General features: G+C 34.4%; 1 protein-coding gene across 2 annotated transcripts in view; it reads left to right on the top strand.

Annotated features, from left to right (window-relative positions):
- Positions 1-25,979, top strand: part of DCDC1 (doublecortin domain containing 1) — a 491,420-nt gene that overhangs the window by 293,349 nt on the left and 172,092 nt on the right. For both annotated transcript variants that reach the window (XM_047878425.1, XM_047878424.1), the window contains exons 19-20: positions 4,713-4,841; positions 5,229-5,386. In XM_047878425.1, the coding sequence (XP_047734381.1) occupies positions 4,713-4,841; positions 5,229-5,386 (287 nt within the window). The remainder of the gene's footprint in view (positions 1-4,712; positions 4,842-5,228; positions 5,387-25,979) is intronic.

The raw sequence follows: 25,979 nt of genomic DNA, 5'->3' as shown, positions 1-25,979 counted from the left end.
ATACTTGTTGGAGTTTTTTGGTATTTTGTTTGCATTAGTTATCTATTGCTGTGTGACAAATTACCTTCAAACTTAGTAACTTAAAACAATAAATATTTATTATCTCGGTTTCTGAGGTCCAGGAACCGGGGAGTGGATTACCTGGATAGTTCTAACCCAAAGTCTTTCATGAAGCTGTGGTCACAGTGTCAACAAGGACTGCAGTTATCTGACACTTGACTAGGCTGGAAGATCTGCTTTGAAGCATACTTACTCTATAGACAAGAGCCTTCAGTGCCTTGGTATCTGGGCTTCTCCAAAGTGCTGTCCACAACCTCAGCTAGTGATCAAAGAGAGCAAGAGAGAACAGGAGAACAAAATGGAAGCTGCACTGTCTCTCATAACCTAATCTCAGAAGTGATGTAACAACACTTCTGGCACCTTTATGGGGCCACATATACGGATCCTGCTATATAATGTGGAAGGGACCACACAAGGGTATGAACACTAAGAGGCAGGGGACACTGGGTGCTATCTAAGAGACTAGGATATTTCTGAGGGTCATTTTAGCAATATTTATCAAAATCCATAAAAATAAATACTCCTTTTGGCACAGAAATCCCCCTTACAACAACTTACCCCAAGGAATTAATCAAAAGTATGTACCACAATATATCTTTAAGGGTGTTTATTAGAGCTTTGTATATAATAGTGAAAATTGAAAACAGGTAAAGTAATCAACGGTGAGATTGCATAAATATATTATGGTATGTCTTTATTATGGATACTATATATTGGTATTACAAATAATGTAGAATAATTTAGGATGATAGATAAAAATGCTAATCTTGAGAAAAATCAGATAAGAGAACATTTATTTGTATTGTATTGAAAGATTGTGTGTGTATGTAGAAACAAAACTGGAAGTTTATACATAAAACAGGTGGTAGGAGGATGAATAGTCATTTTCTTTCAGTTTCTCTGTGTTTTCTAAGTTTTCTATAGAAAACATTTGTAGTCAGGAAGCACTTTTTAAAACTATGCCTGATCATGTACTGACCAAGAGGAGATAAGAGTGTCTAGAGTTTAAAACATTTCAGGTGAGATTCTGTAGCCCTGCTTGCTGTATTTTTCATGAGGAGATAAATATTACTATGGAGGCCCAAGTTAGGTCAAATATGTAGACTTTCTAATGTACATAGAATGAACATCTTGGAGTGATGAAGAGGATTCCCCAGCCCTGTTAGGTTAAAAAAAAATCTCACAAGTGGATGGGATCCTTTTTAGCAACCAGAGAGTTGTCATTGTATCCTGAGGGGGATTTTGGTCCATGAGAAATTCTGAGCAGATTTGTACTTGGTTTTCAGTAGAAAACTTCTCTCTCAAGGAAGTAGAACTTACAGTCACAAAGCCGATAAATAGCCCAGCTGGAATTTGAAGCCAGATTAGTACAGTACTGTTAATCAGTATGTACAGGGAGTGCTATTTAAAGTTTTTAAAGTGGAAATGATTGATCAAAGATATGTTACTGAATATGTTATTACTATACAAATTATTGAAATTTATCTTCTGGTGGTAAAAGTGGATTAGAATGATAAGAATGTAATGAAGCCCAAAGGGCCGAAGGACTTGGAGGGTTGACATTAGACATCAATTTGGAGTGATGTGCAGATGCACTAGAAAGGGGAAAATCAAAAGATCAGGCTGTCGACTCCCTAGAAGAGAAGTCCAGATTTTGGAGAAGGGAGTTGTTTATACTGGTGGTCTGAATATTGAACTGGTAGGTTCCTGGTTGGAGATCAAGAGAACTTAATCTTGGAAGTAGAAGAATACTAAAGAATTATAGAATCAAATGTTAGAACAGTCATTACCTGGGGTGGGGATAGTTTAGAATCATTCCAAAGGGAAAATGCCAGAAAAATTTGTAAAACTCTCCAAATGCATGGTAGGAGGATAAATAATAGAACTCGTCTGTGTTACATGGGTATGTCTGCCACCTTTGCTTGACTGTCAACTCCAGGGAGCAAAGCACATGACATTTTTTTTTTCTATTTTTGGTTGGTCTTTGCTTCTGCTATGCCTAGCAGAATATTCAGACACATCATGGCTCTACCTTTTGGGCACTGCCTCATCCATCTCATTTGATATAGGTTGAAATTCCCATGTTCCAGGTATGCCTTATTCCAATAAGAGGGAAATATACCTTAAAAGTAAACTTAGATGAAATATCTTTACCTCTGTTAGAGGATGCAAGACCTGAAACTACTATCAGAATATAAGGGATTTACAACTGTCAGAATCAGAGTCTTGTCATTTACATGTGTTTGTTGGCCATTTGCATATCTTCGTTGGAGAATTATCCTCTACTCAGATCGTTTGCTAAAATTTTGGTTATTTATCTTTTTTTACTGAGCTGTAAGAGTTCTTTATATATTCAGTGTATACACCCCTTATTGGATATATGATTTGCAAATATTTTCTCCCATGCTGTAGGTTGTCTTTTCATTTTTGATGACATTGTAGCACAAACTGTTAAAATTTGATGTAGTATAATTTATCTATTTTTCTTTTGTCTCTTATAATTTGGTGGAGTCTCTTACATTTTTTAATAGACTTTATTTTTTAGAGCAGCTTTAAGTTCACAGCAAAAATGAATGGAAAGTACAAAGAGTTCTCATATACACCAATTCTCCATACATGTACAACCTCCCCCACTATCAACATCCCCCATAGAGTGGTGATTTATTATAGTTGATGAATCTACATTGACACATTATGACCCAAAATCCATAGTTTACATTAGGGTCCACTCATACTGTTGTATATCCTATGGGTTTGGATAAATGTATAATGACATTCATCTACCATTATAGTATCATGCAGAACTGTTTCACTGCCCTAAAAATTCTCTGTGCTCTGCTCATTCATCCTTCCCTCCCTCCTAACCCCTGGCAAGTGCTGATCTTTTTTCCCACTGTGTCCACAGTTTTGCCTTTTTCAGAATGACATGTTGTTGGAATCATACAATATGTAGCCTTTTCTGGTTGGCTTCTTTCACTCAGTAATATGCATTTAAGATTCTGGAGCCCCTTACATTTTTAACATGCATATTTACTTATAGATTTTCTGAAAAAAAGTTTAAGGTTGTTCAATATTTCTTTTACCAGAATAATATAAGGACTTTCGTGCCCGTTTATTATCTTCTGAACATCTCTTCATATTTTTTGTTAGAATTTTAGTTCTATGCTTTAAAAAAGAAGTTTATATCATACTTGAGGCAACATTTCTAGGTTTTATGAGCTAGTAAACAAGCTGGATGACACTGAACAAGTTGTTTAACCTCGCTGTATCTGTTTCCTCATCTTTAAAATGAGCAAAATAATAGTACCTATTTCAAAGGGCTGTTGAGAGGATTAAAATGTAAATATATTGTCATGTGGAAATTACTTTGATGCAATAGTAGCCTCCAACTATGATCCTAGATAAACTATCATAGATCTCATGGAATAGAAAGGTGTGCAGACCAAATAAAATGCTCAGATCACAGTTTATTAAATCAATTTATTTTTTTAATGCTTATTTATTTTTGAGAGAGAGAACATAAGCAGTGGAGAGGCAGAGAGAGAGGGAGAGAGAATTCCAAACAGGCTCGACACCATCAGCACAGAGCCCAACGTGGGGCTGGAACTCACAAACTCTGAGATCATGAACTGAGCCGAAACCAAGAGTCAGATACTTAACTGATTGAGTCACCCAGGCACCCCTTTAAATCAATTTAAAATACAAAGCAAAATATACGGGAAGAGAGGTAGGCTAGGTAAACATACTTAAGGTGTAAGTGGGTTGAAGGATCATCATACCTGAATTTCTGCAAAGTCGACATATCTGTCTCTCTATTGCATCACCCTTCTCTGCTGCTGATGTGGTTACAAGGACCAGAGTGAAAATTTGAAGAGGCCCCACACACGAAAGGTGTCTGAGAAATGACACACACTTGCTCCATTCGAGAGCTTGTTGGCAAGTACACTTGGCCAATAGCTATGATCCCCAGTTAGCCTGATGGGCAGCTGTGGATGTTATTTAGCTGAAAATCCAATATCAGAGTCAGCAATAGGTGGCCAATTAAAGATCTTTCAATTATTGTGTGTCTCATGTGCCTCATTTATATTTAGTGTTTCATAGGTATTTGTCGCTTCATTTGTTATTTAGCAAATCATGACTATTAAATGCCTATTTTGCTACCCCTTTCTATCTATGTTCATAGACTTATGCTCTAATGACTTTCTGTCTGATACTTCTCAGGTTACTAACTTACTTATCTACGCTTAATGCAGCTAATGAATTTCATCCATCCCATTTGTTTTCTTGTCTTCTAGAGCAGAATTGAATACTCCCAGTCAATACAGCAATTGCACATCTCATGTAGAAATAACTCAGTATATGTTAGATATTATTATTATATAAAATGGTTTTAATATTTTAATATTATCATCTATCTGAGAGTGAAGATTAGCATCCAGTTAAACTTGCTCAGATTAAACAACTAATTAGAAATCTTAATATTAAAGTTATTTGACTTGATTTTTTGATCTGAAATAGATAATAAAGTGGAGTTTATTTGTCAGACCTTTTTACTCTTAATCTAATTTATCCTCCCATAATTTCAGTTGTATAGATTATTAGCTGTTACTTACAAGGCTAGTACTATTTTTTATTTTTTTCCTTTCCTACAGGCTTATCCTCAGTTTGTTCTGACCTACCTGGAGGAACTAAATGCACAAGTGGATGTGACCCAGACAGAGTATCACATTCACCATGGTGCCTGGACTAAAGCTCATCATGGTAGCAGCTTAGCAGAAGAGGTCAGTGTAGTGAGCCAGAGGCAAGACAGAAATAGATCTCTAAAATGTATTTTGAAAAGAGAAAATGTTCAAGTTGTTTTCAGGAGACAAACACAAATTCACATCTTAATGATATTGATTGTTTAAAATCATACACATAATATAAATATCTATATGCATGTTTATATTTATATAAACATCAATATATGTTTATAAACATTATTTTATTAAATAGTGGATGACCCACTAGCTTTTGTTGGGACTGCTGCCTTTTCTTCTGGCCATATGCAAATGATTTCTGTGCTGAATGAGGCAGATTGGAGGAACCCTGAAAGTGTAAGGTTAAATTTGGGGCATATTTTCATTCAATGAAAATTACCTACGTTATTCTTATATTTCATTTATTAGGTTCTGGAAAAAAGTGACAGCATCCCTGGTCTGAAGCAACTGCCAGAGCCTTCAGACACCCATTTAATGCCAGAAGGTTCTCTTGGGGAGACAAGGCAGCTGACGGTGGCACTGGTGAGGAAACTGGAAGAGAAACATCCTAAGGCTTCTGCTCAGAGGTAGGGCACTGACAGAATGGAGCTTTATTGCTCAATGACATTCGATGTTTTCCTTCAGTTTCATGTAAGATTGATTTCTTGAAGATTATTGAAATACCTCAAAAGCCCTTTGGCTTTCAAGCACAGTAGTTTTCAGGTCACATTTGATGAAGAGAGGTGACATTTATGCGTATTTCATTAAAGTTTGATGTATGGTATTGTTTATAAGAATACTTAGAGCTTCTGTCCTGGGATCTCACTAAAAGACTCTGAAATAGCATAATTAAAGTGATACTGAATATATATCCAGTTGTGAAAATACCAAGAGGTCCTTGAGAACATCATACCCATAGACAATCCTTTTTGTGGTCCATGAGGAGATTATTGCATTTAGACCTGAGGATAAGTGCACAATAGATGGTCTTAAGCAGTGATAATTTAACAGGTTGACATAATTTCTAGAGTAAAACTAAGCAATGATTTTGCTAACCAACTGAAAATCACCCTTGGTTGGACAATTTCTCTGATTCTCTTTATTTAATTGGTAAACTAAAGTTTATGTTTAGTAGTAGTAGTAGTAGTAGAATTATTGTTAATTGTGTTGGGTTACAACAAAATAATGTTATAAATTGCAATTTTAGTATAATAATTGTTGGAAATTAACTATTGACTGAAGCACTCTTAAAGGAGTAATATAATTCTTATTGTACTCACTGAAGTTCAAGAGAATTCCTAAGTTTAAATATTTTAATTGTAGATAGAAATGTTAGTTGTATGAAGAAAGAAAAAAAGTGACAACTTTTCATTTCTTTTTTTTAAAAAAAAATTCCAGCTTTGTTGAGTAAGATACAGTTGGCATATAACATTGTATAAGTGTAAGGTGTGCAATATGACTTTTATTTCAATGAAAAGCTATCTTATATTCTTAAATTATATATTCCTGCCTCAGATTTTAACAGGAGGGGAACATTTTTTCCTGATAACAACAGTGACTTTTCAATTTATTATCTCTTTGTTATTTAAAACTCACATTGGTTTTGTTGTTTTGAGTAAGATAGTTCACAGATAAACAAAAGAAAAAATTTAGGACCTTTCTGTATCATAGTCTGGGGATGTCCTGGACTGCAGGAAAACTTAAGTTCTAGTTTTTATTCCTGCTACTTGCTTTTTAATCACATATAGGAATCTCAACTCTCTGACACCCTACAACACAACCACAAGACCTCAGCTATTTAGCCAGGCCACTCTGGTCCAGTCACTAGAATGTAAGTCCCTTGGGAGCAGTCTTTGAACTTTCCGTGTAAAACAGAAACTCAGAGAAACCTGGGCCACTGGGGAACTTAAATATTGTTTTATAAGACCTCTGTTGTCCTATCTTTCTAGACTCACTTGGCAGCCATTTCTATTCTACGCTGTTTGAGAGCATGCTGGGGGCTTGTCATTATCCTGGGTTCTACTCAAGGAGGCACAGGTTCCTTCTGCTCCCAGATTTCTGAAACCTATATGGGATTTCCGTGTATGTCTCCTCCTGGCCCTGGTCCTGGTGGGTCAGTGTGTCAGAACGCCAGTGATATGTATATAGTGTATAGTATACTATACTATATATATGGAGTATTAGGTAATGTGAACCAAAAAAACCCCACAAAACAAACAGAAAAACAAACAACAAAGCAGTTATTGTTAGTTAACATAACACAAGAACTATTTGAGTTGTTAGAATTAATGTCTTTAAATTTCCAGGAATGTAGCAAGCACTCAATGAGTAGTCTTTGTGAAAATGGGCTGAAACCAAGGAGGGTAGAAACCAGTTTTTAATAGGGCTTATAGTTTGTGATTTTTAGTCAATAGGAATTGACTAATCATGTTTGGGATTTCATTTCATAAGAAAATTCCTGGGGCCCTTATTTTAGTGAGTATCCCTCAGGGTTTGTGTCTCAGGCTGCAACAACTCTTCTAGCCCTCTTTTTTTTTTTTTCTTAAAGCCACGGTTTTCCTCTCCACCCTGACAATTTACCATAATAGATGTAATTTCAGTTTCACTCCTTCTCTTTCTGTTCCTTAACAAAGTTATTTTGAGTAGAAAGTAAGTACTTAGAGCAATTACTTTCCTCCCATTTTGGAAGGAATTGTTGGGCAAAATTAGAACATGGCTCTGAATTTGGCATATTGATTACTTTGAACCTTGGGTTGCCTGGTTAGGTTTACACACTGCCCAGCACATTGTATTATTGCATCTTTAAGAGAGCTTTACATTTTCTTGCTTTTATCAATGATAACTTTACAAAATACAGAATAAAATCATAACAAGAAGTAAAGGAATAATGTGAAATGATCTGTGTTGTGGAAACTGGAGAAAGAAGTAGAATTTTAGAACAAACATGTTAATGAGCAAATAATCTGAAGAAAGAACATGTATTTGAAAAGAATAAAAAGATATAGATATATAAATGTATGTATTTCCTTAGAAGTAGCCAAAGAAGGAGAGAACTGCAAGTAGCCAAATTTGGGGAAAGAGAGAGGTATCATAGTTAGTGGCAGCTAATATGTGAAAATGAAGGAAAACATTCAATTTTTAATAAAATACACTGACTTTGCTGAAGTGCCTTATGTACATTATTGCCCAAGAACCTATGATGTATGTAAAACTGAGGTATTAATCTCTGTTTTACTGATAAGGAAATTGAGGGACAGAGAGATTAAGTTACTTCATTAAGGCCTTTCAACTAGTAATTTAAGGCAGGCCTATCTGAGCCCAAAATCTTTTTCTCAGTGTCTACATTATTCTGCCTACCCATTCATGTTCTTGTCTTGGTGATTATTCCAAATCTTTTAGCCTTTCAAATGGGGCCCATCATTTTGACTGGGTATCTTGGAAAGGGACCTTTAAATACAGTTTAGAAAGGGAATGATAAAAGATATGTCAATGTATGCACCTTTCAGTGAAGACTAAATAAGAGGTAGAAAATATTAAGGGAGACTGAACCCTTGACTTCTTGAATCCAACAGTCTAGATTTACTGATGATGTATAGATGCTTACACTTGAATGAATTAGAGATTTTTTAAAAATTTATGTCTAACAATGTGACTGTAACTTCTGTCATGATTAGCCAAGGTATTTCCCACTTTCAATGGTGATTCAGTTCAGTTTTGTATATACTAAATTTGGTGATAGGTAGCTAATAGCTGTTATTTGTTGAATAGCTATGACGTGTCAACTCCTATTGAACGTACTTATTCTTCTAACACTGTGATAAGTTTATTTAATTATTGTCATGATAATCTGATGGTGAAGGTACTCTTAAAATCCATGAAGATAAAGCAACTGAAGCTCAGAGTGATTTCATAATGTGCCCAGTCACATAGCTAGAGATAGGAGAGATGGGGTTCGAACCCACAACCATTTGGATCCATAGACCATGCTTTTAACCACTGTTTTATTACTCATTCCTAGTTTCTTAGTAGTATTTATTCCAGTGATTTTTGTAACAGAATGTCATCATATTGAATAGTCATCTTAAGTTATTACTAAAATTTTATGCATTTACATCATAAAAATTTTATTGAACTATTGTCATTTTGATGGGTGCCTTATTTTGAATTATATCCTTAAAAAAACTATAACAGTCACCACAAACACACAAACCAGGCTTTCCCATCTACAGAATCATTTAATTTAATTTACATTTCAAATACTTGTGGAAAGTAGTCTGATTATTGATCTTTTTTTTTTGTAATGTGGAAAAAATTATTTTTCCTATTGAAGAAAAAGGAAAATCTCTTACTGTGTGAGGTCTTCAATCTGAAGTTCTTAGTTTATAGCATATTATATTTTCTTGTTTGCTTTAGCAACACTTGAAATGTTTTCTCTTCCTCTATCAGTGAGATCTAGAAATGTAGTGGTCTTCTTGCTTGGATGAAGTGAGTTGTGTGTACATTTAATTCTAAGCTTGGTCCAAAATAAAATAAATGCCATATTCTGGCATCTTTAAGTGTCTGGAATGTGTTTGTTTACATTAGTTTATCCAATGGAGCCCTTTGCCTTATTCAAATTGAATAGGGGGTGGGGAAGGACTAGGACAGCCGACAAAGCACACTGACCCAGCTTGTCACCCAGTGACCTGTGAGAAGGAAATAATGAACTGTGAGTAGCTGTCATCTTAACTGTTTCTGACAGCTTGCCTTTGGGCACATCTGTGTTAGTTGCATTGGAAAGGCCTTTGTTCTTTTCCCACTAGTGACTTTAGGGAGCGCTGAGGGGTTTGCTAGCTACTGTACTCTTAAGCGGCCCCTTCCTTCCTAGGGAAGCAAGCAGCTGCCACCGATCACACTGACATTTCTCTTCATGACTCCACTTGGCATGTACTTCACTCTTTCAAAAGGAACATAAATTTAAAATTTCTTTGATTGTTTTCATTTTAAGAATGTATTTCAATATCTCATGAGTTTTGATACTAACAACAAAGCAAGTTATAAAACATGTTTAGTATTATCCTCATTTTATATGGATAAAGGTAGAGATAAATTGATAGCTAACCAGATGGACAGGTGGCTTGAAGGAAAATGTATCAAATTATTGACAGCTTTTATTGAGTTTTAAATTTGTATTTATTACTTTCCAAATTTCATTAGCTGGTTATTATATTTGCAGTAGGACAAAAATCAACATATGTTATGAAAAGCATTTTTAATGTGGATGCTTTTGATACATGTTTTATTAGTAGGAATATTTAGACTAAAATAGGTAAAGATATGCTCTATTTTGTTTTATGTTTTCCACTGCTACTTTTAAAATAAATTTCCATCTAATAATTTAAACTTTTTAAATTATTGTAGTATTTACATTTTAAAGTTAATCTAGTGCATAAAATTGTTATAATCATTAGAAGATGTAATTTGATAAGAAACAGGTGTTTCTATCCCCTGGTTTCCTGAAATATCTCTACTATTTCAATCACAAAAAAAGCAGAACATTCTGAATAATGCATATCATACCCTAAGAGAATTGTTTAAATTAAAATCAAAGCTTCATTTATAAAATATGATTTCTGAATCAGTTTTAAAGCCTTATTTACATTTTTACAATTGCTACAAAATCAGTTCTTCTAGCATTATTAAGTCTGGCCACAATTGGCATGCGGTAAACACTGAGTATATGATATTCACTTAATTGTATTTACCTTTCCAAGAGAATATAAATCCAAACTATACTGCATTGGTCAATTTTTATAAGGCCTTTTTTTCTCCATGAGAGAATAGAAGAAATGAAGCTTGAAAGAAATGACATGTTTTTTCTGCATTCAAGGGTTTTTCTCTCAGTAACAGTTTTGAGATGCACTAACTAATGGAACTATATTATAGTCTCATGCTTTTCAAAGAAAAGTAAATTAATAATAATGAGAAGTTCTTTAAGCAGACAAATGATGATCATGTCTATATAATTATAAATTGTGAAAAACCACATATTAAAAATTGAAAGTCATATTCTGGTTTTCTTGAGTATTCAATAGCATATGGTTTATTTTTCTGTTAAATAATTTTTGTAGTTCTGCATATAGTTGATGATCTTCTGACTGGAACATTCTTCTCATTGTGTACATCATATATCAACACAGTTTTTGTGGAGACAGTGAATATATGGGTCAGTTTTGATAATAGTCAGACTGCATCTTTTTAAGGAAAGCAAACGGTTTAAATTGGCACACTTAAATTCTTTTCTACAACTCTTACCATTTAAGGCAAATGTTAATATAATAATTGCTTTTGGTATTCGCTAAATCCAATTATACTTCCTAGGATCAAAATCTCCTATTAGTTAAATTACTGTTCGTAGCTATTGAAATGCTTAGCTTTAACCATTGGCCTTTTAGCTCCTTTATACTATATACAAGACTATGGTATTGTATTTAAGAACACAAAATTATGATGTGTTCCAGGGATGCAGAGATATGCTTATGATTTTTTTCTTTTTAAATTGGAAAAGTCAAATATCTTGATATTGGTTGGTACTGTTCCCTGTTTGTATTTTGGTATATTTTTAAATTAATTCCCATATGTTCTCTGTGAATTAAAATAAAGCAAACAAATAATCTGATTGCACCTGCTTCTTTGAAAAAAAGTCAAAACCAAACATTCCAAAAGATTAGGTTTATATCCATAAATGTAGATTGATTAGAAATTATCAAAGGCTTTCAAATAAGCATTTTATAATTAATTTTTGTTCTCACTCGCTGCACAAACCTTCAATTATGCTGCTTAATTTCCATATTTTAAAATGTACTATTTATCTTTCTATTTTATTCAGTATTGTCTATAAAGCTATTCAAGGTAGGAGTGGGAAACTCTACTCCTACATTCTTCAAACTTGTAGGCCCCAAACTAGAATGTCTAATGGTATTATAATAGTGAAAGTAGTAGGTAATGAGGTTCTAGATTTGAGTAATGTGGATGGACAAGGAAGAAACTGGTGGAGGAAATGTTAGGACAGTATAGGGAATTGGATGAAAGCAGAGTTCAAGCAGTCAAGGTGACCTGTAGTTTAGCTTCCTAACTTGTCTACGTCCACTGACCCTTGTTTCCCTACAGTCTATTCTCCACTTAATGGCCAGAGTGATCCTTTCATATTCATGAGTCAGATCATGGGAGTCCTCAGCTTCAAATCCTCCAATGACTATTTATTTCTTTAGAATGAAACCCAAGTCTTTACTAAATGCTACATGGGCCTACTTTACCAGACCCATGGTATCTCTCTGAACGCCATTCTCCCTTCCCTTCCTCTGCTCCAGCCAGCGTGGCTCCCTGTCAGTGTCTCAGGTTTGCCCTGTGTGCTCACAACCTGTCACTGTCTTTTCCTGCCTTATTTTTCTTCAAGGCACTCCCTTTGCCTATCATATACTTATTTATTTACTGTCTGAGTTGCCCCATTAGAATGTAAACTCCATTTTAGCAGTAACTTTGTTTTATTTATATCTGTACCTCAAGGGCCAGAACATACCTGTATATAGTAGACCCTCAATACAACATTGTTGAATGAATGAATAAATTAATGAAGTAATGTGATTAATGGAAATAAGAAAATAGAGAAGGAACTAATCAGAACATTCATATATATGAACTGATTCATATATATAATCTGATCATTCATATATATGAACAGTCCTCACTGTTGGATAACTACAGCCCTGTGACCTATGCATGTGTCAATTCCAAACTGAACCTATAACAATGTTTTTCTGATTTCTATATCTCTCATTTCTTTTATCTTTAATTAATATGCAAATATTTATTAGGCATTGTCTGTATTCCAAGCACCGTCCTAGGCATTGGAGATTTAGCACTAAAAAGACAGATATACTTTCTTGCCTCAGAGAGTTGCCTGCACAGACTCTAACAGAGAAGAGAGATATTAAACAAATCACTACAGGAGAGAGAGTGAGGAATATATTGTAGGGAGAAGGTAGTTCATCCTGAACAAACTCCCTGGTGATACGCTTTTGAAGTATGACTCTGAACATTTCACTTATTAACTTAAATTTTTTAGTGCACCCATTATGTACTAAGTTAAGTGAAACATCAACTGTCAGACCCACCACACTGTATTCTTGTCACAGAACCTCCCTGTACTTATCCAGGCCCAGGCTAACTGTACTTAGATTATGCTGGTTTGCTTGACCAAAATGCCCTTATCTCCTTTTTCCTACCTAAAATCCTACCTTCTCCAAGGCCCATTTTCATTGTCTTTTATCAGCCTTTCTTTTGTCTGATATATACGTCTAAGGATATAAATTTGCCTCTAGGCTTGGCTTTAGCTTCATTCCACTAATTTTAATGCCATTTGTTCATTATTATTTCCATTTTGTTATAATCTTTGATCCATGGATTATTCAGAAGTATATTTCTTAAGTTTCCAAATGTATGAAACATTTCTAGTTCATATGTGTGTTATTGACTTCTAGATTAATTTCACTGTAGTTGAAGTACACTTTTGGTATGAACTCAACTCTGCCGTTTGTTGAGATTTGCTTTATGGTCCACTAAATGTATGAACAGTTTCTATAAATGATCCATGTGTACTTGAAAAAAATATGTATTCTGTAGTCTAGGAGTTCAGTGTTCTATATATGTCAATTAAATCGAGTTTGATAAATGTGTTTTCAGTGTATACTCACTGATCTTTTGTCTGCCTGTTTAATCATTTACTGAGAGAAATATGGTTAAAATTTCACACTATAATTGTAGATTTGTCTATTTCTCCTTTTATTAATCTTATGACTATTTCTTTTCTTTTTTAAAAAAAATCATTTCTTTTGAGAGAGAGAGCACACATGTGTGAGTAGGAGAGGGACAGAGAAAGAGAGAGAGGGGGAGAAAGAGAGAGAGAGAGAATCCCAAGCAGGCACTGTAGGGGCTTGATCTGGATCTGGATCTGGATCTGGATCTCAGTCCGAACCTTGAGATGAAGACCAGAGCCGAAATCACAAGTCAGTCACTTAACCGACTGAGCCACCGAGGCACCCCAAGTCTTAGCCACATTTTTAACCGATTCTGTTGATCCTTCTTTCTGTATCTCTGAACTGTCAGGAATCACTTACCATCTGCTTCAAGAACATCTTTTAATATTTCCTTTGGTGTGGATCTTCTGCTTATGAATTCTCTGTTTTTAATTGTCTTAAAATATATATATTTCACTTCCATATTCTCATTTTCATATTTTTATTGAATGTGAAATTATAGGTCATCAGATACTTTTTTCCCCACAGCATATTGAAAATATCATTCCATTATTTTCAGCTTCCATATTGTTTATGTTAATTGAGAAGTCATATATTAGCCTTATCGCTCCTTTGAAGGCAATGTTATTTTTCTCTGGCTGACCTTAAGGTTTCTCTTTGTATTTGGTTTTTACTATGCTTTTTCTTAGTGAGTTTTTCCCCCCTTTAAGGTTGTTTTGTTGATTTATATTTATACTTGAGGGTTTTAGGACTTGAAGCAGTGGCTTACAGTGTTTTATCAGTTTTGGAAAATTCTCTGCAGTTGTTTCTTCAAATGCTATTTCAGCTGCATTTTCTCTCTTCTCTGAAGGAACACTAATGACATGCAAATTAAATTTTTTCTTTTACTCTAAACTCTGTTCTTACGCTCTATTTTGTATTTTCCACCTTTTTTCTCCTCATACTTTAGTGTGGATATTTTCTTTTGACTTGTCTCTCAGCTCATCAGTTCTCCAACTTCTAATCTGATGCTGAACCCATAAATTGAACTCCTAATGTATATTATGGTGTATTTCAGGTATAAATTTACCATTTGGTTTTTATGGCTAATAATATTACCAAAATTTAATCATTCTTTGGTTATTGAACAACTTAGGTAGTTTTCAATATTTCAAGTTTATAAATTACATCTTAACACACATCTTTGATTCTTGTCAAGAATGCATTCATTCAATCTCTGAATGTTTATTAAGCACCTTATTTTTTCTGCCCCAAACCTTGTTGGACACTAAGAATTAAAAATATATACAAAAAAGTCTCTGATTTTCCTGAGTTTATAGTATCAACAGCATTTCCCTACCATGTTACTAGTGAAAAATCTGAATAAGGTTTTAAAAATTGTGTTCATTATGAGATTTGTTGAGTTGCTGGGGTTTTTTAAAGTTTATTTATTTATTTTGAGAGAGAGAGAGAGAGAGAGAGAGAGAGAGAGAGAGAGGCAGAGAGAGAATCCCAAGCAGCCTCCATGCTGACGGCATGGAGCATGTTGCAGGGCTTGATCCTACAAACTGCAAGATCACTACCTGAGCTGAAATCAAGTGTTGGATGTTTAACCGAGACACCCAGGTGCCCCTGAGTTGCTGATTTTATTTTCTGTTTTATAAATGTTTTCTATTTTTTACCTTAGCTAATCAAAGAAGGGGCCTAAATCTGACTCTCTAATAGCATTTTATTTTCTTTCTGAAAGCATAAGCCATCCTTTATATTTTTCATGCTTTCAAACTTGACTGCAGCATTAGCCAACTATGACATACACTGTCTTAGAATTATTCTTACTTTTTAAAAAGAGATACCAGGAATCATCCTTTGGTAATGAATAGTCTCTACAAATATTTATGAAAAATAAATCATTTTGTCTTCAGTTAAGTTACTTAAGAATAATTATGTTGCGATGGACTGATCATTTCATTTGCCCATCAATCTATCAATTTGAATGCAACTGATAGTCCTTTTGATTGACTCATCATCATCTGTATGTTTGTCATGAGTCCATTCTTTTTTGACAAAAGTCTCCAATTGGGCCATTCTGTGAATTAGAAGCAAAGGGCGTCAACTGAGCAGACAAAACAATATTCTTATATTCATATGCTCAGAATACATAGATTTTTGATTTGGTGATTTTAATATCAAAATTTAAATCTTTAATTCCCATTGCCAAACTTTGTTCACTGTATTCTCTCCTGTTCAATTACTCACTAATCCTTAAGAGTCAATTCATTTATATATGATACATAATAAGCATTAATTTCTCACTTTTATATTCATTCATTTGATAAACATTTTTGAGTGCCTATTCTATTAAGAGATATATGATATATCTTCCTAATTGACATCTCAGAATCTGGAGTCAGATTAGCGCAGCTTGCAGTCCTAGTTCTAAGTACTCATGGTTTGATTTTGGACAAGCTAATTAATATCACTGATGCTAATTTCCTCATATATAAAGGGGGATAGTAATTATTGTGAAATTTAAATAATATCATGAATATTAACATTTAGCCCAATTCCTGGCACATAGTTAATACTCAGTAAATGGTAGCTTTTATGATGATAATGATGTCCTATTATTAGTATGATATTAGTATTAAATGCAAAATATCATAAAGACGCAAACCAATTCCTGCCTTTAAAAATTCTGAAATTTCATTGAGAGGAAGCTGTGCACTGCTACATTTTTAATGCTATTCAAAAAGTAATTATTGAGTTCTCATTGGATATAAGGAATTATACTATGTAGTATTTGAGTGTGCATTTTAAAAAGTATCCCACAGACCTTAAGGAATATAGACATACTAAATATGTATATTCACAAAGAAATAATTTAATGGTGGCAAACAGTAGTCATGCTATAAAAATGTGTTCTTAGCTTTTGTGAACAAAAGAAATTAAATATATCAAATCACTATATCACCAAGTTGGGGGATATAAATAAAGATAGTCTATTCTCAAGTTTAAATATAGTTGGAGAGACAAAGCAAAATGATTAAAACTTTAATGACATTGTTTTTTATTACTCATGTTTATCATTAAACTTTTGGGGGAAAAACAGAAAATACAACGAGCAGGGAAAATACATAATTCTGGATCATTAACTTTTTATTTCTCTCCTTATGTTTTGTTACCATGTTAAATGGGGACGTGCTATTTTTTTGTCTTTGCTAATGATAATACCAGACATTAAAATGTTCTGTAAGCATTTTTTCACAGCATTAAATATGTGCCTGTATCATTGTTACTTAGTGCAAATCTTAATTTGTGTAACCAGTGCCACATTATAGGACTTTAAGTTGTTTCCAAGTTTTTTGCTCTTCAAACAAGATGGCAATAAACAACAGATAGAAATCTGAAACATAATATCAATGTTCAATAATAAGAATCTCAAACAGAATTTTCATACAGCAATACACACACACACACACACACACACACACACACACGTACATGAGTGCATGTGCAAGTGGTGACATCTGAATAAGAGCTATGGATTGCCACAATGTGAATTGCTTGGTTTTGATATTGTATTGTAGTTGTGTAAGATATTATTATTGAAATAAACTAGAGGAAGAATTAATGGTACCTCTCTATACATTTCTTTGCAATTTCATGTGAATTTACAATTATTTCAAAATGAAACATTTAAAAAAGAACAAACCTTCCCCAAGTAAAAATAGGCAGGGCTAAGAACAGAATATATGTGAAAGGATAGCTCTTCAGAAAGAAAGAAAATTACTTGACTACACTTATGATCTAGGAAGGTTCAATACTCCTAAGAAAGTTTTTTTTTTCTTTTTTAATGTATAAAAATTGTTAATCTGGAGCCTCTGAAAGAAAAAGACCATTAGCACTAGACACCAAATGTTTCTTTAAATTAATGGCAGTCCATAGTAACATTTTTAAAAAGTAGGCTCCAAAGTAGCTACAAAAGGAGTTCTTTTTTATTTCTTTATTTATTTTGAGAGAGAGGGAGAGAGAGAGAGAATGAGCAAGCAGGGGAGGGTCAGAGAGAGGGAGAAAGAATCCCAAGCAGGTTCTGTGCTGAGCCCCACATGGGGTTCAGTCCCACAAACTGCGAGATCATGACCTGAGTGGACATTGAGAGTCCAATGCTCAACCAACTGAGCCACCCATGCACCCCTAAAATGAGTTCTTGGTTCTAACCACAAGTGGAGGTATTTAACATATTTCTAATAGGAAATTCTGGACTGAGCTATTTAGAGATTTGCATTGGAAGTCCATTTCTCCATAAGAATAATAAAATCAGGTCAAATTCAATGAAGTGTGTGAGGAGGAGGACTTTGCCTGACATCATTCATAAGAAGTGGGTCAGACCAGCAGAAAATACTCTGACTAGAAAGAGTGAAAGTTAAATTCCTGAATTTGAGATTCTTTGCCTATCCCTTTACTCACAGGAAATACATGTAGACAAAAGTGTGTATGTGTGTGTGCATGTGCATGCTGTGTATGAGATTGAAGTGCTTTTTTTATATTGAAGTATTCATACACACACATACATATGAAGAAACTTATGAGCATTGATATATATGAGCATATTGATATATGTGATTGATATATATGAGCATATTAATATGAGACATAAAGTCTCATATTACTATGCTTACAAGTCTTGTAAAACACTTAATTGTGATTTTTCTAGGATGTCATATTTCATTATTCCACGGTTTAAAAAAAGTATTTCTAACATCTCTCTCACTCTGTCATGAAAATATAAGTAATTGGATTATCATTTTCCTAAAACATCAGGATCACATGCTTCTGTAATAATAACTACCTACATTAGTTACCTATTGCTGTGTAACAAAAATACTACAAATTAGCATCTTAAAAGTCTCAGTCTTAGTATCTCCCAGTTCTCTAAGTCAAAATCCAAGTGGGCTTTCTGGGTTGTGGCTTCATTAGGCTGCAATTAACATGTTGACTAGGTTGGACTCTTACCTGAAGGCACTAAGGAAGGATCTTTTCTAGACTCTTTCAGGTTGTTGGTCAAAGTCAGTTAGATGTGGTGGCCAGACTGAGTCTCCTTTTCCTTGCTGGCTGTCATTTCAGTTTCTAGAGGATGCCCACATAACTTGGTACATAGCCCCTTCCATCTTCAAAGCTAGCAATGGCGTGTCAAATCCTCCTTGTGCTCTGAATCTGACTTTTCCTTTGCCTGCCAGCTAGAGAAAACTTGTCTTTTAAAGGGGCTCATGTGAGTAGAGTGTGCTCACCCAGAAAATCGCCATACCTGAAAATCAGCTGCACTCTATTATGTAATATGATTATGGGAGTGATCTCTCATATTCACAGGTTCCAGGGATCAGGGCAGGACATCTGTGGGGACCAATTTTAGAATTTTACTTGCTATACTGCTGCTTTAACATACTGCTGCTTCCAGGTAAAGGACTACTCTCTTCTTTTATATTCTAACTGTAGAATTCTTGTCGTGGTCAACACTACTATAGAAAAGAAAAAAATAGAAAATGGCATTTAAAGTGTGTTAAAAAAAACAAAACAAAACATGTCTGACAGCCTAAAAGTTTAGGCCAAACAGCCACGGTAAGTAAATATCGATACCTTACTTAGAATAGGGCTTCAGTTGGGACAGAGGAGAGGAAAAAATGCAAAATTCTCATGGAATATAATGACAGTAACTGTAATGGGGCTTTCCATTTTACTGGCCATCAAGTTTGAGAACTCAACAGTATAACCAATCCCTGTATAACTAATGAAGATGATAAAATTCCCAGTGCAAACTGTTTTAAGCACGTAATCCAAAAGCAGTCCAGGGGAAATGTTTGTTTAGGTGCTGAGCTGATTAGATCCCATTTTTCTCAATTCTCCCTTCAGGATTCATGAGAAAGAAACATAGTGCCAGCAGCTTCTGCCCTTAAAGGGTCTCAGGTCTCAGCGCACAGAACTCTTCCCAGAAGTACCAGAAAAGTCTGAATTATAAACAAAGCCTCTGTTGTGTCAGGTGCCATTCTGAAGGGATCACTGTGATGTGCTGATTGGCTTAGACCCAGGTCATGTGCTTCAACTCTGGTATCAGGGGTAGAGTCAGCTTCACTGGAACCACCTGGACAGAGACAAGGGAGAGGTGGTTCCCAGAAAGGAGGAAGGATAGGTTGCCAGGAGGCAGTGAAGGATGCTGAGCTGCACAAGAAGGAATGTCCCACAGCAATGTCTTTACCATTCAAAAGATATTTTTATAGATATACATACCAATGGGTTATATGCAAATATCTCACTTGCTTAATAGAGTGAAGCAGCAATAGTGGGCTGAAAGGAAAGCTAGAGAGTTATTTTAGCAGTATTCAAACTATGTTCTGGGGAACCTCAGTGTTCCTCTGCTGCTTTAAAAGAAAAATGGAAAGCTCAGTCCAGTTGTCCAATTTACAGAAGAAATTGCCAAGACTTTCCCTTCTTTATTTTCACAGAAACTTTCTTTTTAAATAAGTTTGGTACTTGATAGCCTTTGTTTATTCTAGAACCAAGTATAAAATGGTAAAGTGGTCTGTCTGATTTAGCATAGATTTATATTTGTGGTCATTACAAATTATATATATATTATCTTACTGCATTCTCTTAAAAAGCGTAAAAAATTCTGTGTTCCATTACATAAATAACTTTGAGGACCACTGATATACTCCTGTATTCTCAATTTCAGGTGAATAAGTTGAGGCCCAAAGAAGTTAACTAACTTTTCCAAGGTCACCCAGGTAGTTAATCAAGAATTCTGGTTTTATGTCTCATTCTCATAATTCCACATCCTCCATATTTAATATTTTAATATTGTCTTAATTTTATCTTACATTGTTGAAGAACTTGATTGTTGGTGGAAAGGATAGTAAATGTGTAGGGAAAGAAAGACAAGAATGTAGTTATAATAATAATTGAATTTTATTAGAATGTAAAGTGCATTTGTGGGCTTTGCTTAAAATAACAAATATAACAGTTTTTGATGCGAAAATTTAGAGACAAGGCTTAGTTGTTTAGTCTGGCTTTTTGTATGAACCTATAAACCCCAAATTGTCTTGTTTCTTCTAGTGTTTTTACTTACTTTAGTTTTTGCACCATGATGATTCCTCACAGAAGTCATGTAGAGGTAATAAGATGAAGTGGTCGTGAAGAGAAAGGAGTTAGACTAGCTGGGTAAAAATTCTAACTTTGGCAAAGCCTCTCTTTCCATTTGTGTTTTAGTTGCCAATTCTACAAGTTGATGTATAATTCTTCAGATGCTGGTGGTGAGGATTAAATGAGATAATACATGAAATCAAGCTGCAACATAAGATAGTAGGTAAGAAGTACAGACTTAGGAGCCAAATGTCCTCAGTCCAAATTCTTACAAGCTGTGTGACTTTGGTCTAGTTACTTAACCTCTCTGCTTCTGTTTTTTCATTTGTAAATTAGAAATGATGATAACATCAACCTTACAGGATGGCTGAGGATTAAGAGTATCAATATTTGTAAAACATTTGGTACATTTTATGTACTTGTACTAACTGGCACTCATACAAATGAATAAGTGCTGGGAAACAGTGCTTGGGATGTAGTAAATGCTTGGTATGAGAGTTATTTGTAGTAGTCCCTAGTCACACCCTATCACTTTGTTTTATTTCCTGCATAGTACTTAACACTATCTAAGATCATCTTGTTTACTAATTTGTTATGTCTTCTTGTCTGTCTTTCTCCTTGAAAATATAAACTGCTTGAGGACAGGGACTGTCTCCTCTTTTTCACTGCTGTACACGCAGAGCCTGGAACATCGCTCTACATAGAGATGACAAACTCAAGAAATATTGTTGAATGAATTAATGATTAAAATTAATAACATAAGCATAAATCCCCTAAGTACTTTAAATGTAATACTGCTACATGATAATGCCTCTGAATGAGAAGTCTTAATTATTTTTCAGTCCTTATTTAGATTTCTAAATGAAATGCTTACAAATTTCCTTAATTAGCTATGCTAATTTGACATTTATGACATGCATCAGAATGCATAGTTTCATTTAAGATTTTAACATACTATAAATACCTTGAGCAAAGCATAATTGAGATCTTTTCTCCTATTCACATGAATGCATACAATACTTTTGTGTTTTACCACATTAACCCCAGAGGAGTTGCAATTTCTTAATGCTATTGACCTAGCTTTTCTAGCTCACAGCTGTTTCCTGGTATAGTGTCTGACCTCTGGGATAAAACAGGGTTTAGGATGCCCTCACATTTGCTCCACATTTTTAATTTTTTCTCCCGAAGTATGGCTAACTGACAAAGTCAACTGTCATATTGTCTTGTATTTTGGTAGCAAGACCTCTCAGCTCTAGGCATTAAAGGGCTAAACCCTTAATTATTGATGATTTCACAAATAGCAGTTTATTGGTACAAACTCCCTTTTTTTTGTTTCAGTAGAAAATACATGGACTTTTGATTGTCATCAGTTAAAATTGTTTGAAATTAGTAGCACACATAAATTCAGCAAATTTATGAGTGCCAGCACAGTGCTACATACTTTCCATATATTCTGTTATTTAATCTCATGAAAATTCTTGGATGTGACTATTATTTCTACCATTTTTTTTTCTTATGAGGAGAATGATGCCCAGACAATCTACTGGATGTTCTAGGCTCAACTAACTAGTAACTGGCAGAGCTGTGATTTGAACTTCAGTCTCCAGAGGCTAAATCCATTCTTTTTTTCTACTATAGCAATGATTCCCAGATCAGCAGCAGGGGGAATCTCCTGGGAACTTGCTAGAAATGAGTTCTCAAGGCCTGGTCTAGATCTAGGGTGGCAGTCAGGACAGTAATCTGTGTGTTTCCTCCAGATAAAACTAGCTAAAGTCTGAGAACCATTGCACAAATAAACAAGCCTACATACTTTGGCCTAGCCAGATAGATGACTGAGTTAAATGACTAGGAAAGATGTAATATTAATACAATTTGGGGGAAAGATGTAATATTAGTGAAGTTTTCAGTTGTATTTTTTTCTTAAAACATAGTCTGTCTTAGGTCTATTTTTACTGTCCTTTTAGTTTTTTTCATAAAATTCTGTTTTGAACACTTACAAAAATAACTATATCTCCATCTTTAAGTGACCAATATTATTTTCAATGTATATCTGAAATTCATTATTGCTATGACTTGAGTTATCATTGTTTCATATCTGATAATATTAAAAATTTCTCCTTATTAGTTTATTAGTCTTCATGTTTGGGTTTAGGTTCTAATGATTGTAGCCCTATTGGAGATGCATTAATTGTATTCTTTTTGCCACCTCGAGGAGTAAACACAAATGAATGTATAAATTTGTTCTTTTCCTCCAGGAATCATGGGGCTAAATCACTTTATTTTAGTAACTTTATTTACTTTATTTTAGTAACAAATATTTATTAATGATCCAGGCACTGTCTTACGTACTTGTTATTAATACTCATTTCCTGGTTATTTCTTTTTAAAAGCATAAATAGTCAGCATATATCAATAATCTATCACATAATACCCATTCTCTTTGCAAATACTGTATTATTTCTTAAAATTCCCTGTATTTTTTCTTGTTCATTAAGCACCTTATTTAATTTTCAAATGCTGATCATCTAGAATTTCTGACTCATTTCCCACTGTCTCTTTAAAAGCTATAGTAAGATTTCTTAAGTGCTTACCATGACTCAGGTCAGGACTTCATTTTTCATTTTTTACCATATGAATTTAGGTAGTAAGACTATCCCTAAATTACAAATCAGGTGACTGAGAGAGAGTGGAACTAGTCCCAAGTCAAAGAGTTAGTAAGGGGGAGAATCAGGATCTGAAACTTAGAGTATGACTTCTTAAAACTTCATACCTCCTCTTATATTTTAAAAGCCTTGCTTGTATCATTCTTTTTCGTATGTCCATTAAAAGAAAATTTTGATGTTTTCTTTTTATTTTTTTTCATTTCAAATCTTAAACTTAAAAAAAAATCCTCTAATGTGTAAAGTTGTGTAGACCAAGGACTGTAGCCTATATCCATATAGTGCACACTGCCTGATATAGAGTAGGAGTTTAATAAGGGATGAATAAATTAAAATGACAATTTTGGATATAACTTGTTATTATTACATTATCATATTTATATTAATTATCATATAAATGAATATCCACAAGAAGCACTTACTATAATGCTGATTAGATGTCAGCATCTGACAGTTACTTTTTTAATTATGAAATTTGAAGTTGAGAAAAAAATGGGCATTATGACACAAAAAAGCTATTTCTTTTTTGTAAGTCCCATTTTTTCATTTTTAGCTTCTAAACCTGCTTGCTCTATCAGAAAGGGTACTTCTTTTTAGGTGTACCCAAAGGAAAGCATTTCCAACAATAGAACACATCCTCAGGAGAACTGTCTTGTTGTGAGGACATAGGATTTGAGTCAAATTTACTATTTGGATCTTCAACTGTGCTCCACGCCTAGAGCACTATTAACCATAGAGACACATTGACACAAAAGGCAGTGAGCCGGCTGCGAGGCCAGGAAGTGAAACAGGTCAAACAAAATAATTTCTGGATACTTTCCTCTTCCAAAAATCTGTCATGAAATCCAGCATTGACCTCTAGTGTATTTTACTTGTTAATTGACCCAGAGAATCAAGTTTTCATCTTTGTAACATTCACAGCCCAAACAAGTTACGATAATCTGAGATTCTCCTCGAATTTTCTTCTGCTTTTCAAAGATTTGGCAGACATTGTAAAACATGGAAGCATGCACAAAATGTTAAAATTTCTCCAAGGAATCCTATATTCTTCAACTGATGTTAAATATATAGAAAGTAACCAAGAAAATAAAATAAGTATGATGCTAAAAAAGAATGAAAAAAATGAACAAATATATGTTACATATCCAAATGCTTAATTCTGATGTATGCATTTACATTCTTTAACTGATTCAAATTTCTATTTATGTTCTCTGTTGTTAAAAAAAAAAAAAAAAAACCAAAACCACTAAATAAAAGACTAATGCTTGCTTGAATCACCTTTAAAGCCATGATGAATGGTGGGGAAAGGATTAGCATCTAGGAAGATAATAATTATAATTAAAGATAGCTCTGATAAGAGGAAGAAATATTCAGATGCAAGCCAATTCCATTCATTAGAAAGATGTGATAGTTCACTGAGGGAAAACAAACAAATGTTAAGTTGTTAATGAGCACATCTGGCAAAGTAACTTCTGGGACATTGCAGAGATAAGAGACTTTCCGGAAGCTCTTGGAAACACCAAATTTTAAAAAGCAAGTTGGCTTCTATGCCCTTTCAACATGTCCCCACATGTGTACAATTACAGTCCTATCGATTTGCCTTAATGCTTGCTCCACTCTGAGTAGAATCCATTTCTGAACTCAGAGTGTCAAAACCTGAGGACTAAGAGGAACGGCTTAGAATTTGAATTTTGAGAGCCTATGGATTCAGGGAAGCTGGGGATGAGCCTGGAGGAGAGGCTAAACAAGCATTTCCATTCCTTTACTTCAACAAGAATACCTCTGCCTTATATATTGAGCTCCTACAAAGGCTCCTGCAAAGGCTTGTATGTTGAGCTCCTACAAAGTGTTTTTGTTAACAATATAGATGCTATTGTCAGGCTGCTTCAGTCCAAATACTGGACTGTAACTCAGCACTTACTAGCTCCATGACCTTGGATAAGTATCTTACTTCTGTCTCTCTGTTTTCCATTTCCCTATAATGGTACTTAACTCTAATGGTTAGATTAGTGCTTGGCATATAATAAACACCCAGTAAATAGCCAATTGAACAAGGAGATTTGCTAAAACAAAACAAAACAAAAAGCAAAATGACAAAAAAAGTAAACCCTTAAAGCCATTAATTGTAATGTTGGGAAAATGAATAAAGTTTTACACCATAAGATGGCTGACGGGACTAAAATAAGCTCTGGTCTTTAGCTTGGAAACCCCTCTTCCGGGTTCTTCTTGCCCTGTTTGCCGGTTGTGGGAAAACCGCCACAGATATGGAAGCTGACAACTATAAATTACCCTTCCCCCCTTCATTCGGGGCTCAGATCTTTGGAGAAACAGTCTCCTCTGAGCCCACCAGTGCTAAATAAATCTCAGATTCACCAAGATCTCCCAATGCCACTTGGTTTTTCCGCCAGCATTCCAGCCTGATTCCGTAACAGTAAGATGCAGTAGTTCTAAAACCTAAGGGCTAAGGAATATGAAGGTCCCTATCCTACTTCTGCTATTTCTTTACTAAACTATTACATACCATGTTCTTTTAAATCATATATGTTGATTTTGTTTTATATTCCTTGTTTTACTAAAGATTCAAAAAGCATGTATATTGTGTTTGTGTATTA

Source organism: Prionailurus viverrinus, chromosome D1, assembly GCF_022837055.1.
Source record: "Prionailurus viverrinus isolate Anna chromosome D1, UM_Priviv_1.0, whole genome shotgun sequence".
Taxonomy (NCBI): domain Eukaryota; kingdom Metazoa; phylum Chordata; class Mammalia; order Carnivora; family Felidae; genus Prionailurus; species Prionailurus viverrinus.
Note: the sequence above shows the minus strand (reverse complement) of the source record. Positions and strands in the feature narration are given on the sequence as shown.